We start from the raw sequence: 16,044 nt of genomic DNA on the forward strand, positions 1-16,044 counted from the left end.
CCCAAACAAAACAAAACAAAAAGACATTAATCAGAGAAGCTCCTCCTCCCAATCCCCCCTGCATGGGCAGCAGCTGAAGCGAAGGCTCCTGACTGGCCAGAGTGCTAAGAATAAGTGACTGGTGAGTGCCCAGCCCTAAATGTGACGTCTGTACCAGACCCTTACCCAGCAAGGCCCAGGGAACATCTTAGAAGAGAGGCTGGAAACGTTCCAGAAGCCAGAGTGCTGTGAACCGCTGTCTTCTAGACGTGCAAGGCTGTTGCAACCATGAACTCACTGCTGCTGTGGTTTCCTGGGCACAATCAAGCTGTTCCATCAGTGGCAGCTGATGGCTGCTGGGAAGGAGAATCATTTCGTTGGGGGTGTGATCACCGACAGGTTGCCTATGTTCCAGAGTCTGTCCCACACCCACACACATAGGAGCACCACTAGTTGGACCCAGTAGGTCAATCAAAACATCATCTTTAAAAGGACATGACATCGTTTGGGGGATGTGTTTGGGGATACCAGGAGGAGTTGGAAAGTGAGAACAGGGGTAGGTATGCTTTTAAAAAAAGGTATGCATGTATGACATCCTCAAGAAGAACGTAACAGTAACAATAGAAATAAAGCAAAACACTAGGCTTACCACAACATTTAGCATGCATAAATGTGTGATTCAGAGGCAGTGAGTGCATTTGTGTCATTGTGCGGCCACCCACCACTGCTCATCCCCAGAACTGTCCGTCTTCTCGGACTGAAGCCTGGAGTAAGAGGAACTCCCACTGTGCTAACCTTTTATCTGTGGATGCCCTGTCCTGTCCATGCGCCACTGCCAATAGTCTCTGGGCTAACAGAGCCTCCGTTTTTGCCAATTGGAGGGTGGCACTGTTCTGTTGCTGGGCTCTGGTGTGACAGCTCTGAGAGGGAGTCAGCTAACGCAAGTGGACATCTCCACCCCACGTGAAAAACTGAGGCAAGGGGACCCTGGAAGTCTACTTACAGCACAGTCAAAAACTAAACAAAGGCTCTGGAACTTTTGACATGAGCTCCTGGACAGTGAAGGACCCGTGCTGAGCAGAGAGCAGTGCTGATGGAGACAGGCAGGGGAGAGAACCCCTGTGCACCTGGGTGAAGAGCAAGCATAAAGGCCCAGCTTTAATTACATCCTGATGGAGCAGTTTGTCCCCAGAGGAGATGCTGCCATTCATAGTTACTGCTTCCGTCCTTCCGGCTAACACAGTCTGTTAACAGATCGTTTGGCCAGAGGCTGAGTGGAGCCTCCCCAAGATGGAGCTATATGGGACAGCAGCAGGGCTGGTGGCAACTTGTCCCCTCCTGGAGCCCTGCGGCCCTGCCAAGCGACACGGCTCCTGTGTGGGTAGTGTGACTGAGTGGATTGACTCTGCTGGTTTGCCTCCCATTACCAAGCGGCCTGAGAGCATAAAAGCCAGAGAGGACGGCAGTAAAGTGGCCTGATTCATGACTGGGGAGCAAAGGGAAGAGGAGGAGGCGTAGGACTGTAGACATGTTCTCCCTGTTCAGCGGCTTAGCTTTCCTGGCTGGTTCCTTCCTGGTCCTGAAGCTCGCCACCTTCTGCTGGAAAAGGAGCCACCTTCCTCCTGGCCCTTTCCCTCTCCCCCTCCTGGGGAATTTATGGCAGCTTCACTTTCAGCTGCATCCAGAGACGCTCTTCCAGGTATGGAGCAGGACCTCAAGCGTGAGGCCCTAAAGGGATAGACAGGAGACTTCTGTCTTCTCAGCCTAGGGACACAGGAGGTAGAAGCAAGAGTTAGGGCCAAATGTGAGAAAGAAGAGATCCTGGTCTTGTCACAGTCAGTGCTGAAGCCTTGAGCCTCTGTGTCCTCACCTGCCAAATGCAGGGGCATACCGAGCTCGTAAAAATAAAGACCATGCAGGAAGTGGGCTGGGAGAATGGGGAGCTCAGGCCCAGGAGAAGCCTATCCAAGATACTCTGGCTGTTTACGGCATGTACAATACTGGAACACACCCGTTCCCAGGACTGATGGGGTGTGAGTGCTGACCCCCGACTCCAGGGAGTCTGTCAGCCTGGGCTGGTTCCTGAGGAGTGGGTAAGTGCTCTGAGGAGGTATCCTGGAAGTTGAGTGCTGGGTGCAGGAAGGCAGGGATTGCTGCCAAGAGGGCGATCCCAGCAAGTGAGGCCTATGCTGCCTGGTCTCTCCACAGCTGGCTCAGACTCATGGCAGTGTGTTCACCGTGTGGTTGGGCTCCACACCCGTTGTGGTGCTGAGCGGCTTCCAGGCGGTGAAGGAAGCACTGGTCTCCAACTCAGAACAGTTCTCGGGGAGGCCTCTCACCCCATTCTTCCGAGACCTGTTTGGAGAAAAAGGTGAGTCTCCCTTCCGGGGAGGGAGAGAGGGGCACGGTGTATGGAAGGGCGCGTGACTGAAGCTGTACATCACTGCATTCAAGAAGGCAAGGATTGTTGAGAACTGTGAACAGACAGGGCTGTTACCAGGGAGACATACTCAAACCCTCCGTGTGAGGGGCGATGTTAAAAAGACCTGCATCCGCTCCCAGCTTAGCCCCTCCCTGGCTTCATGGCCTTGAGTACGTCAGCTCCGTGCTCTGCCCCTCGGTGTGCTTGATCATCATAGCTAGGAAACTGTTCTCCCTTCCCCGGGTATTGGAGAATACGCCATCCAGAATACCCGAGAGAGCCCATGACTGTGCTATCTCAGAGAGGGCCTTGTCCCTCCTGTCCTCCCCTTACACCTCTATGTCTCTTTCCTCCTTTATTTCCTTCTTCACTTCTGTGAGGACTTGGGCAGAACAGACTGGAGAGCTGGGGACAGGCATAGCGGAGCCCACCCTCAGAGTCCTAGACTCCCTCACTGGCCACCACCCCACAACCCCCCTCTTCTCTTGGTCAGAGCAGCAGCCCTGTGCAGTTTGAGAAGGTCATTTGAGGGTCTGCTCTCAAGGCCTGGTGGAGCTGCCTGAGGGTTGGGAGTGGGGCTGGTGACTGTTCTCTCTCCCTCCTGGTGCCCAGGAGTTATCTGCAGCAATGGGCAGACGTGGCGGCAACAGAGGCGCTTTTGTCTGAAGACTCTTCGAGAGCTGGGCCTCGGCAAGCAGGTGCTGGAGGTGCAGCTGCAGCGTGAGGCAGCAGAACTGGCTAAGGTGTTCGACCAGGAGCAGGGTATGAGGAAGTGGGCCTATCCCTGTGCGCCCCCACACTCATGCACACCCTTGCAGAGGCTTGTGTGTGTGTATGTGTGTGCATGGTGTATGTGCGGTGTGTGTGTATGCAAGCGTGTGGTGTGTGTGTGTGCCTGTTTGTATATGTGTATGTTGTATCCCTGAAGCCTAAGAACATTACTAGTGAATTTGACTGCGAGTTTCCCCAAAGTGAGTGGACACAGACCTAAGAATACTTAAGAAAGCCAGCGCTCAGGAGGCAGAGTCAGGTGGATCTCTGTGAATTCAAGGTCAGCCTGGTCCACAAAGCGAGTTTAAGGACAGCCAGGGTTGTAACACAGAGAAACCCTGTCTCGAAGAATGCTTAAGCAAGTGGAAAGGCAGGTGTGTTCTCCATCAACACCCAGGGCCATTCATCCTGGCAGCCTTGTGCACACGTTGATTTTCATAAGCCATAACCCTTTCTTGCCTGTGTGGAACCAATACTCACCCCGTCAGGCCTCAAAAGATTTAAGTTCTCCCTGAAATCTGGGTGGTGGTGCGTGCCTTTATCCCAGCACCCAGGAGGCAGAGGCAGGCGGACCTCTTGAGTTTGAGGCCAGTCTGGTCTACAGAGTGAGTTCCAGGACAGCCAGAGCAGCACAGAGAAACCCTGTCTTGGGGGGAGAAAAACTGTCCCTGAGTCCTAAGCACAGCTAGTTCCTAGCCCTCCTTCTTCCCAGCAGCGACAGGCCTGCCCCTTATGAAGTGTTTAATTAGCCTCTCACAGTGTCTTTCATAGAGCATGGCCCATAGAAGGTATTGGGGAGCACCTGACAGGCGCTTGAATGAGGAATGAGAATGAATTAAGTAAAGAAACAGAAGTGTTTGAGGCTGGATGAATGCTGAGGCGGAGCCCTCTGTGCCTCTCCCTCTCCTCACAGGTAGACCCTTTGACCCTCAGGTCCCTATTGTCCGATCTACAACGAGAGTCATTGGGGCCCTGGTGTTTGGCCATCACTTCCTCTCGGAGGAGCCCATCTTCCTGGAACTAATTCAAGCCATCAACCGTGGCCTAGCCTTCGCCAGCACTATTTGGCGCCGGGTATTTGGCTTTGGGGGAGGCTGGTATGCAGGCCATGGGAATGTCTGGATCCAAGTCAGGCAGGAGCCTCAGCCAGGGTCTGACTGGGAGGGTAAACATAGGCAGGAGGCGTGGCAGGCTCTCATTTCTGTCTAGACAATTTGGGGCTCTCCACATAAAAGGCAGCCCTGAGTTTTTAAGTCAGAAGCCTAGTCCACTTTGGAGTAGTCAGTACAGTGCTCAGCTGTCCTGACACGAGACTGGTGCCTGAGTAGGCCCTGAGTGGACTGTTCTCTCTGTAGCTATACGACATGTTTCCCTGGGCCCTCTGCTACCTCTCGGGGCCCCACCAGAAGATATTTCAGTACCGTGAGGCTGTGAGGGGCTTCATCCGCCATGAAATCATCAGGCACAAGCTCAGGGCCCCAGAGGCCCCCACGGACTTCCTCGGTTGCTACCTGTCACAGATCACCAAGGTTAGCCTGAAGACCAGGGCCTGAGGGGCTGGGCTCCTGGCTTGTCCCTCCTTTCTCAGCCATGAGCTCTGTTTCTCATGTTTGACTTGTGCAAACTTTTGGGGACCTTGAAACTTGGGTTAAGAAAGGGTCTTTCTAGACCAGAGCTGGCTTCTCTACAGATGAGATGCCATGAAGCAGAGGGTGTAGCTGGAGGGGGCAGAACTCCACAGCCGTCCTCTACTGATGCCAATCTAGTCCCAGGACTCAGGCCGTCCAAGTGGGGGTCATACCCTCAAGAAGCTCTGGTCCTATAAGTATTGGGACATGTTAGACCTTAGAAAGACGCCAGGGCTGCTCCTTCTCCAACCCCACCAGACCATGGATAACCCCGTCTCCACATTCAACGAGGAGAACCTGATCCAAGTGGTGATTGACCTGTTTCTGGGAGGCACCGACACCACGGCCACCACGCTGCACTGGGCACTCATATACCTGGTCCATCACAGAGCCATCCAGGGTAGGGTGCCCTCAGTTATGTCCTACCTAGCTTCCCTAGGCTATTAGTTCCAATGGGGACTTTTGACTTCAGGCACCATGCCCCCATCACTCTGTTCTGTGGCCATGGGGGAGGGTCCTGTTCTCATCCCCGTGGCACAGGGATCATTGACAGCTTTGAGTCAGACGTGAGGGATTTCAGTCGCCAGCCTGTGACTTGCTGCATGACTGAGGGGAGCTCATTCTGTCTCTCAGAACTGTTGTAACTGGGGAAGCATTGCTCCACTCATTCAGTAATGATTCAGCGCCCACTAAGTTCCAGGCTCTGGGTTAACGTTAAGATTACAGTTGTGAGGAAGGAACGTAGCTGGAGCTCTCCAAGGAACAAACCAAGCTGTAATCAGCTATGAGGGCAAAAGTACCCGCCCTGTGGAGCCTTGGTTTTGTCACATGTCAAACGAGGACAACGGTTCCTGGGCTGTGGGACTTACATCTGGGGCCTCTCCCACAGAACAGCTGGTGGTGGGGTGGGCGCATGACCTAGGGCTGTGGACTTGAGCAGCTCTCTCTGGGTGGAAAACCGGATCGAGGTGTGCAGTGGGATGGGGAGGGAGGCTGGGCTTCAGGCGTCTTCCCAAGGCCCTCACTGAGCCATCCACAGAGAGAGCGCAGCAGGAGCTGGACGAGGTGCTGGGCGCTTCGCAGGCCATCTGCTATGAGGATCGAGAGCGACTGCCCTACACCCGCGCTGTCCTCCACGAGGTGCAGCGACTTAGCAGCGTTGTGGCTGTGGGCGCTGTGCGCCAGTGTGTGACTTCCACCTGGATACAAGGCTACTATGTGCCCAAGGTAAGCATGGCTACTATGTGCCCAAGGTAAGTAGTCTGCAATGGGCCCATGCCAGACCCAGCACCTGCAGAAAGCACGCCTGCCCAGCACAGCCACTTGCTACAGCTCTGTCACCCTGACAACTGGCAGTCACTCAGTCACCGGTGGCATTTGGGATATAGCTATGATAGGATGCCGTCATTGATAATCTTGAAGGTCCCCGTGGTTCAGGGGTAATTTTTCTTTTCAGTGCTTGTGGTCCACACATATTTTATGTAGTTCTACCCTGTGCAGGGGCCTAGGTTTAATAACCAACCATGTCAAATAAACCAACTGATAAAAGTTAGTAGTACATACCTTTAATCCAGAATTCAAGAAACAGAGGCAGGAACATCAGGAGTTCAAGGTCATTTTCAGCTACATAGTCAAGGCCAGGCTAGATTACATGATATCCCGTATCAAAAACCAAAACTAGGGACTGGAGTGATGGCTCCGTGCATCTTGATCTTGCAGAGGACCCTGGCCTTCAGTGAGGGAAAGTCAAGGCATTGGGAACCTGAGAGAACTGGTACATTCTATCCAGTCAGGAGCAGAGGGTAATGAGCCAATGCAAGTTAGTGCCCAGGTTGCTTTTTCTACCCTTACACAGGCCTGGGTCCCTTGCCTAGGAAATGGTGCTACCTCACCCATGGTGAGTCGGTCTATAGCCACCTCAGTTAGCATAACCAGAATAATCCCCCACAGCCAAGCTTGAGGCCCAGCTACCAGACGATTCTAGATTTTGGTGAGTTGAGAGTTGCCACTACCAACACGCTGATTCAATAACTGAGGGACAGTAACAGCAACAGATCCACCACAGTGGACCTTTGAGGTGTCTCTGCTCAGACAGTCTGAGTGATGGTAAACTTCAAACTACCATTTACCGAGGACAGGCTAGAACAGTCCTCAGGAGGCAGATGGGTCTGTAACCTGGGGAAAAGCATGCTGGTCTTTTATGTGTGGATATGGGGTGTTCTGACCCAGCTCCACCAACCAAGATCAGTCCGTGCTTTGCGTGGCCCCACATGCAATTTGGGATGGGATCCATGAGAGACCATAGCCTCTTTGCAAATGTCTCCTTCACCCGAAGGTGGATCTTAGGAACCGTTGAGCTGGGCTAGAGAGATGACTCAGCTGTTAAAGGCTTAGGCTCACAACCCAAAGGACAAGGACTGATGACTTGGCTGGAGTGTGGCTTGGAGGTAGAGTACATGTGAATGAAACCTTAGGTGTATTTCCTGGCACCACAGGGGAGGGAGCGGGGGTCATAATGCATCTGGCTATTTAATTTCAGGCAGAGACCCGGGGACATTCCCAGCACTGTAATGGGGGAATGTGCAGCTCACCCCGGTACTGGTGGAAGCACGTGCCTCCCCAACACCGCCATGGAGAGCCACGGGGTGACCAGATCTGGGTGTCCTATTGGTCCAGATGCCCTCAGCCCAGGTAGTGCAGCCATCTCAGCAACAGCGCACACCTACTGGAAGTCTTCGGATCGCCCCCATTCTGTGTTCTGCATCAGTTTTTGCTTGGGATGCAGAGTTCAAATTCTTCAGAAGTTTTTGTTTTGCTTTGGTTTTAAACTTAGAGCTCTCTTTGTCAAAACCAAGAATCCTGATGTCAGTCTCTTGACGCCCATTGGATATTTGGCCTAGTTCTATGGAATTGATAAAGAACTCACAGGGTAGGAAGCCTTCACCTGAATCCTGAAGCTGAGTATCCGAAGACTTAGCGCCATAACTAACCCTCACTCTTCTTTGCTTGGACCTTTTCATGGCCTTCTTTCTCACTCCTCCCACCCTCCTTCCTTGCTGTGCCAGGACTCCAGGGTTAAACTCAGGCCCTTGTGCTAGGCAAGCGCTGGACCACTGAGCTATATCGCTAGCTGCTAATGGTGTTTCTCTTTAGCCCAGGGCCCGCCTGGAAAGGACTGGAGGTTCCTGGGGCTGAGGCCTTTGGCCCTTTCTGCTCCCACTTGCTTAGTGTGATTCTCTTTTCAGTCACACATTTATTTCACTCATGAGACAGAGTGGGCACTGGGGTTAGGGCTGCAGGGTAGGTAAGGCTTAGAAGTAGGGCTACGGCGAGTGTCAAGGTGAGGACATATTCGTGGTCTCCCCAGTCCCGTTTCCATCTCTGGCTCAATATTTTCTCTTTCCAACACTTGATCTTTCTCCCCCTCTCCCCCTACCTTTTCATTCTCTCCACTCTTCCCTTCCCCCATTGTGGGCTGCCATGAATCCAGAGGAGTGAGACTCAGCTCTGTATTGGCTGTGTGCCTGGAGAGAGGGCCACTGAGGGTCTGCCTGCTAGATCTCCCTGGGTCCTCGGCACCCTGGCCACCCCTACCCATACACTGGAGTTACCTTAGCCCCAGGCCAAAACTGGGACGTGGTCAGTCTGAGCGTCCATGAGCTACACCAATTCTTCTCTTCAGGGTACCATCATCTTGCCTAATTTGGCCTCTGTGCTGTGTGACCCCGAGTGCTGGGAGACCCCTCAGCAATTCAACCCTGGCCACTTCCTCGACAAGGATGGAAACTTTGTGACCAATGAGGCCTTCCTGCCCTTCTCTGCAGGTATTAAGCACAGAGCTGGGGCTTGGAGTGTTAGGTGGGAGCATAATTGGGCCAGAAACAGTCCCCTGCTGCCCTTTGACCTTTCCCTCTGCTTTCAGGGCATCGGGTGTGTCCCGGAGAGCAGCTTGCTCGAATGGAGCTCTTCCTGATGTTTGCCACCCTCCTCAGGACCTTCCAGTTTCAGCTACCAGAAGGGAGCCAGGGCCTCAGACTGGACTATGTCTTTGGGGGGACACTGCAGCCTCATCCCCAGAAGATTTGTGCAGTGCTTCGCCTGAGCAGCATCTCTAGGGAGGAGGGCCCTAATCACTAGGAGTAAGCAGACCTGCCACTCCACCCCCCAACAACGCTCTCAGCCCTGCAGAGTCAGACAACAGGAAGAAGTAGGTTTTCACCTAGCTCAGCTGCCCATAGTTCTCATACAAGCTCTAATCTGATGGTAATCCCAGAAAATGGATTTAGCAGGGATCTAGCACCAGTAACTAACTGGGTGTGGGGGGTTCAGTTCTTAGAGTAAGATAATTATGCTTTGGCAGAGGAGGATTTTGTAGCATTTGGTAAGGCTTGACACTGAATCAGTTCACGTAGATCATTTGGAGGAAGTCAAATGGCACAATGTAGCCAAGTAGATTCAAAAATATAAATAGTAGTGCAGGAAAATGCTGGGGAGTGGTAACTGGTGGGGGTGGGATGGGGCAGGGTGTGGGGGCACACAGTGTTTTTTTTTTTTATCTTCTTTCTGCTCTCTTTGGACTAGAGGGAAGAAGTACCTTCATTTGTTGTCTACATAACTGTTCCCATCAAATTGTCCATCAAGGACCCTGGATCTGCTTTCCTTGAAACAACCCCAGTGCTTTGAAATATTGTGTCTCCTAACAAATCTTATTAAAAGGAGAATTACTTGCATTAAATGAATATTAAAATAAAAATGAGAAACCCCACAACACACCTGCTAGAACTGCTAAAAACAAAACTCTGACAATCCTAGGAACTAGAATGCAAAGAACTAAAAGTATTGCTGGCAACTGCTGCAGCGCCCACACACACTGCTGGGGACTGCTGCAGCACCCACACACACTGCTGGGGACTGCTGCAGCGCCCACACACACTGCTGGCGACTGTTGCAGCGCCCACACACACTGCTGGGGACTGCTGCAGCGCCCACACACACTGCTGGGGACTGCTGCAGCGCCCACACACACTGCTGGGGACTGCTGCAGCGCCCACACACTGCTGGGGACTGCTGCAGCGCCCACACACACTGCTGGCGACTGCTGCAGCGCCCACACACTGCTGGCGACTGCTGCAGCGCCCACACACACTGCTGGCGACTGCTGCAGCGCCCACACACACTGCTGGCGACTGCTGCAGCGCCCACACACTGCTGGGGACTGCTGCAGCGCTCACACACTGCTGGCGACTGCTGCAGTGCTCACACACTGCTGGGGACTGCTGCAGTGCTCACACACTGCTGGTAAACTGTCAAAGGGCAAAATTGTGGAACAGAATTTGGCTGTTCTTTGAGGAAAAAAAAAAGCCTTACTCCACAATGCTAGCCACCCCAGGCCTTAGCATTTTTATCGAATGACACTAAAAATATGTTTGAATAAATGTGAGTTGTTTGACTCCTTTTTTAAAAAGTAAAACAGATAAATAATTTTAAAAAGGATAAGAGGTTGCCAAAGTGGTTTAGGAGTAGGGTTGACTATTAAACAATACATAAGTGGAAGCTGGAGAGATAGATTAGTGGTTAAGAGTACTGTATGACAGAGAAAGACAGTACTGAGGTTCCTTCGTCTTGTAATCTTGCTGAGACCATTTCAGGCTTAGCTCTAATTTGATCTCCTTGATAGAGAATGCCCTGGAAAATTATCAAACTCTATTCTGAGAACCTGAGTTAACTCGTTTGATAAACTGCCTGCTTCAGCAGAACCCCTTCCAGCTAACTGCTTATCTTAGCTTCTGTCAAACTACTTGCTTCTGCAAACTCCCCCTGAGGAGGTTTTTGCTTTCAACAACCAGTGCTCTGGACACTCAGAGCTACACCTGCGTCCCTGAATACCTGAGTGTAGTCCCAGCCAGCTGGATTAAAGACTTTCAGTTGTCTATAAACTGTGTCTGAGTGGTCTTCTCTGATGAACTCCTCATGTCAACTGATCTTCCCAGGGGACCCAGGCTTGATTCCCAGCACTCATTTGGTGGCTCACAAACACCTGTAACTCCAGTTCCAGGGACTTTGATATTCTTTTCTGACCTCCAGTATCAAGCATGCACATGGTGCACAGACATGCATGCAGGCAAACTTATACATAAAATAAATAAACATAAAATAGTTTTTTTAATGAGGGAATTTTCAGGATGATGGGAATGTACTGGCAAGACTCAGAAAACTGCACACTGGGGGTGTGGGAGGAACACACTGTTCTCTATTCTTTCCTGACCCCTTCTGACCAGAGGGCATATATCTTTTTATTTTTCTTTTTGTTTTTTTTCTTTTTCTTTCTTTTTTCCCTTCCTTCCTTCTTTCCTTCCTTCCTTCCTTCCTTCTTTCCTTCCTTCCTTCCTTCCTTCCTTCCTTCCTTCCTTCCTTCCTTCCTTCCTTCCTTTCTGAGAAAGAGATTTATTTGGGAGGGAGGAATCTAGGAGAGTGGCTGCCTTTGCCAGGGAGGGATTAAGGGCAGCTCCCTTTTTGGATTTTCAAGACAGGGTTTCCCAGTGTAGCCCTGGCTGTCCTGGAACTCTCTGGAGATCCGGCTGGCCTCAAACTCAGAGATCAGCTTACCTCTGCCTGCCAAGTGCTGGGATTAAAGATGTGTACCACAACATTCTATCCAGAGGGCATATATCTTAAAACAAACAAACAAACAAAAACCCCAAAAAACTTTGTGTGGGGCAGTATTTTACCTCTCTTTTCACATTCTTTAGAAGATGTGAGGGTCAGGGTGTAGCTCAGTGGTAGAATACTTGTCTGGCATGTGCTAGATTCTCATTTCTATTCTTAGCACTGCAATAAATAAAATATAAAAGATGCCGCTGTTGTAAGGTGCAACAGGTCAGAGGTCAGAACTAAATCTCTAGTATCTGTATGAGATCACCTGTGCCTACTTTCCAGAGTCCATCTGAGCACATGATTGACCAGAACTCAACTTTACATTGTAAACAACAGAGTAGTTAAAAAAAAAAAATCACGCCATGGTGGTGGTGGGGTTCATTGTGAGTAAGAGAAATAACACCCAGAGGCATCTGAAAGAATTCCGAGCAGGGAAAAAAACTACCAAAAAACAGCAGACTGGACATGGTAAGGACTGCTTGCAAAAGAACTGAAAACAGTGGGATGGGGGAAACCTTACTGTTACATGGAGAACAAACGGATGTTTAGGAGGAGGGAAGCCTGTGAACTGCCTTTACTTCTGACCCTTGGGAGGCAGAGGCAGGCAGATCTATGTAAGGAGGCTAGCCTGGTTTAAACAGTACCAGGCCAGCCAGGGCCACACAGTGAGACCCTGACTACAAAATAAGAACAACAAATTAATAAAATTGTAATGTCTTCTTGAAGAACTGCTCACTTCAACAGCATGGTTAACTTCTTATCTCTTCTGACCAATTTTGAAGTCTGGTTTTCAGCTCTTGGGGAAGGTGACACTTGCTTGTCTCCTACATCCATTAACTTGGACCCTTCCCATCTTTGACCTGAAGGCTGTGTCTATCTTTGATGGTGAAGTACATTTCCTGGAGGCAACACATGGATGGATCCTGGTTTGGTTTCACAATCTCAAAGGGTCTTTTGTTTGGGAATCTCAACCATTAATATTCAGTTGTGCACAGGGCAACAGCAGGATAGCCAAGAAGACTTCCTGGGAGGGCCCAGCATCGAGAGTGTGGACTAGACCAGAGGCCTCGAGCCAGACTAATGACTCATGGCAATGGACACTGGTAAGTACAGCTAGATGAACCAAAGCGTTTACTATGTGTCTCACCGTGTCACACTCCAGCTTCTGTGACTAGATTGATTTTTGCCTTCTTTTTTTTTTCTCTTAAATTTTATTTTATTTTATTTTATTGGGGGGAAGGTTGCAAGAGCAGAGGGGTGGGTGGACATGAAGGGATGGGGAAATGAATGGGATGGAGATACATGATGTGAAAGACACAAAGATAGTTAAAAAGAAGGAAAAAACATTCAGTTGTGATTGGCAGGTGCTGTCGTTTTGCTGCATTGATGTTTCCTCGGTCCTTCCACCCCCTATGGTTCTAACATGCTTTTCATCCTGCAGTCTCTGGGGTGTGTTTTTTTTTTTCTTGTTGGAGTTGGCTTCGTCATCATGAATTCCTTCAGCCTGTTTTTATGAGAAGTTTCTCCTTCCTTCCATCACAACAGACAGTTTTGGGTGTGGTTGTCTGAAATGGCAGATTTTCTTTAGGGAATGAAAACCATCATTCTGTGCCTTCTTGGCTAGTAAAGATTCTGCTGAGAAACCTGTGATTGTGAAGGGCCTGCCCTCGTGTGTGATGTGATGCTTCTTTTTCGCAGTTTTAAATATGCGCCCTCTGTTTTATACATTTAGAGTTTTAGCTAAAATGCGAGACGGGGAGAGTTTTTACGGTTTCGTGTTTCCTGTAAATGCCTCCTCCACACGGATGGTCATAACCTCCTGTAGATTCGGAAAGCTTTCTGCTATGATTTTAAAATGTTTTCTATTCGTTTTAGTATGAAGTTCTCCTGCTTCTGTATCCAGAGTTTGTAGGTTTTGCCCCTTTACAGAATCTCATATATCTCTGATCTTGTGTTCACATTCTTATCCACTTGTGACTGACTGCTCCCACCCCTTCCCTTGCCTTCAAACTCGGATACTCTGCCCTCCTCTTGGTACAGTCTATTGCTGGGGCTTTGTGCAGAGCTTTGTAACTTGACTTATTGAATTTTTCATTTCCAATATTTCAGTGAGGGTTTCTGTGGTATTCCCTCTCTTTAAAAATCCTTTATTCATTGACAATTTCATGTAGTGTATCTTCATTCTATCCAGTAGGCCCCTCCTCCCCTGCATAAGTTTTACCACTGATGCAGTAAGCCAGATAAAGCCAAATTGAAGAAGTATAACAACAGGTATAGTGAACAAAGCGACTCTTCGTCGGGTTCTCGAGTCCCAGAGATGGAGGCCAGAGAAGTAATGCGCACCTAGGCCAGGGTAGGGAAGTTTTATAGACTATAGGTGAGGGGTGATGGTGTGCCCACTGTCAGGAGTCTTTGCACCGCCAGCTCCCAAATGATATGGAGACATACAGATTATAAAAGTTCAGCCTTAGTTTAGGCTTCTCCCGCTAGCTGTTATAACTTTTTTTTTTTTTTTTTGGTTTTTCGAGACAGGGTTTCTCTGTAGCTTTGGTGCCTGTCCTGGAACTAAGCTCTTGTAGACCAGGCTGGCCTCGAACTCACAAAGATCCGCCCGCCTCTGCCTCCCGAGTGCTGGGATTAAAGGCGTGCGCCACCACCGCCCGGCTAGCTGTTATAACTTTAATTAACCCATTTATTTTAGTCTACATTCTGTTGTGTGGCTCGTTACCTCATCTCTCCATATGGTTCCTGCTGCTTCCTCCGAGTCTGGCTGGTGACTCCGCCTTCTTCTTCCCAGAGTTCTTTCTCTCTCTGCCCAGAAGTCCCACCTATACCTTCTGTCTAGCCGCTGGCCATTCAACTTTTATCATACCAATCATTTTCACACCGTGTACAAATATACAACAGCAGTTCACCACAAACTGATTTGTGCCCAAGTATAGTCTAAAGCTGAGCGATTAGGTGGGTACTTCGAAGCTGCAACAGCCACCAAGAGTGCGGAACTGGGCTTTTAGGCCATTTTCCCTTGGAGACTTTGAGTGATTGGGGTTTGGAGGGGGAGATAGGGCTTCCAGGTCCAGGGGCAAGCTGGAGTCTCCAACTGAACATTACCCATCCACAACTCCTCCCTCCCAGTCTCCCCAGAAGCTTCTAAGAACATCCCCTTACCTACCCATCTTTTTTTTTTTTTTTCTGGTAACCCAGTCTGGTAACTGAGTCTAGTTATTGCGCTTGCTGGAATATTGGCTGAGCTTGAGCTTGTTCATATGATCTGTGACAGTGGTCACAGCTGAGGTGAGTCTGAAAGACCCCCGATTTGGGGAGACTCTCACTCGAGCCTCGGGAAGACGCGAACCCCCCCCCCCCCCCCCAGTAACTCAGGAGAGACCGTCCTTGCTGCAATCACACGAGGTTTAATGACAAGACGACAAGACGGGGACCAGTGCACTGGGGCCGAGACTCATAACCCACGCAGGGGAAGAGTTCGACCCTGAGTGACCGGGAGAAGTAGTTTTTATAGGAAGAAACCACACAGCCCAGTAATCCGAAAGGGGGGGGGCAGGGAGGATGTCACAGAAGATTCCGAAAATTCCAGTGATGATTACAAGGGGGCAATTCCCTGCCTCTCAAGATCATTCTCAAAGGTTGTAATCAGCTAGTTCCTATTCTGGTGATAATTACTAGGGGGTGACAATTACTAGGGGAAATCTCTTTGTCTCTCAAGATTACTCTCAAGATTACAATCTATCTTTATCTTCAGCTAGTTCCTGGAACCCTGGAACTGGTTAACCTTAGATTTCTGATTCTTCTCTTCCTGCTAGATTTTTGGCTCTATTTTCCTGTTAGGGGGATCTGGATTTATCCAGGTCTTTCAAGTCCATGACCATCAGAGCTATGACATGTCCAATAGGTAGCATTTATGAGCACCCTTCTGCATCTTCCGGCTCTGCCATGCTCTGCCCCCCCCCCCACAGCAGTCACTAACCCTGGGGGCGTTGCTTGGCAGTGAGTCTCCATTAGCTGCTCCCACAAAGCTTCCCGGCCAAGCTGAGAATGGCTATCAACCTCATATTTGGAAGGCAGTTTGACAACATGTCTATTTAGCAAAATGGCAGAAGTAAGTTTCTATTAGGGCCTATGACAGCCATGGACATTTGATCATGTTTACGGTACAAGGCATGAATTTCCTCCAGTGGAGCAGGCTTCAAATCCAATCAGAAAGTCATTGGCTTCCCTCATAAACTTCATATCATAATTGCCCCAGTGGGTAGGTCAGCATTACATCACTCAACATTCATCCACCATTAATGGCTTTTCTCCCAAAGTGGCCTGCACAGCATTTTCTGGCTCGATGAAAGCTAGCCAGCAGGAAGGAAGTTTCCAGGTCACTTCCAGCTTGCTTTCTCTGTCGTTCAATCAGATCTGGCTGCGGCAATAGAATCTCATCATATAGTTACGGTGGGAAACTGAGAACAATGGTAATAGACTGTACTGTCTTCTTCTGGGGTTGGGGTAGGACTTTCTGAATAATAGCTTGAAGAGACCAGTTTTGGTAGGGGTTCGGGTCCCAAAGAGGATGCGTGGAGTTGG

General features: G+C 49.9%; 2 protein-coding genes across 2 annotated transcripts; both read left to right on the forward strand.

The window, feature by feature from the left end:
* Positions 1-1,269: 1,269 nt before the first annotated feature.
* Positions 1,270-4,381, forward strand: LOC148123017 (cytochrome P450 2E1-like). Its single transcript, XM_087897846.1, has 5 exons — positions 1,270-1,444; positions 1,533-1,678; positions 2,188-2,350; positions 3,014-3,163; positions 4,086-4,381. Exons 1-5 carry the CDS (start codon positions 1,270-1,272, stop codon positions 4,379-4,381), a joined length of 930 nt encoding a protein of 309 aa, XP_087753972.1.
* Positions 4,382-4,527: 146 nt separating this feature from the next.
* Positions 4,528-9,718, forward strand: LOC125413188 (cytochrome P450 2J2-like). Its single transcript, XM_087897364.1, has 5 exons — positions 4,528-4,701; positions 5,059-5,200; positions 5,840-6,027; positions 8,483-8,624; positions 8,723-9,718. Exons 1-5 carry the CDS (start codon positions 4,537-4,539, stop codon positions 8,935-8,937), a joined length of 852 nt encoding a protein of 283 aa, XP_087753490.1. The 5' UTR covers positions 4,528-4,536; the 3' UTR covers positions 8,938-9,718.
* Positions 9,719-16,044: the final 6,326 nt, after the last annotated feature.

This window comes from Myodes glareolus, chromosome 2, assembly GCF_982192425.1.
Source record: "Myodes glareolus chromosome 2, mMyoGla1.1, whole genome shotgun sequence".
Classification (NCBI taxonomy): Eukaryota; Metazoa; Chordata; class Mammalia; order Rodentia; family Cricetidae; genus Myodes; species Myodes glareolus.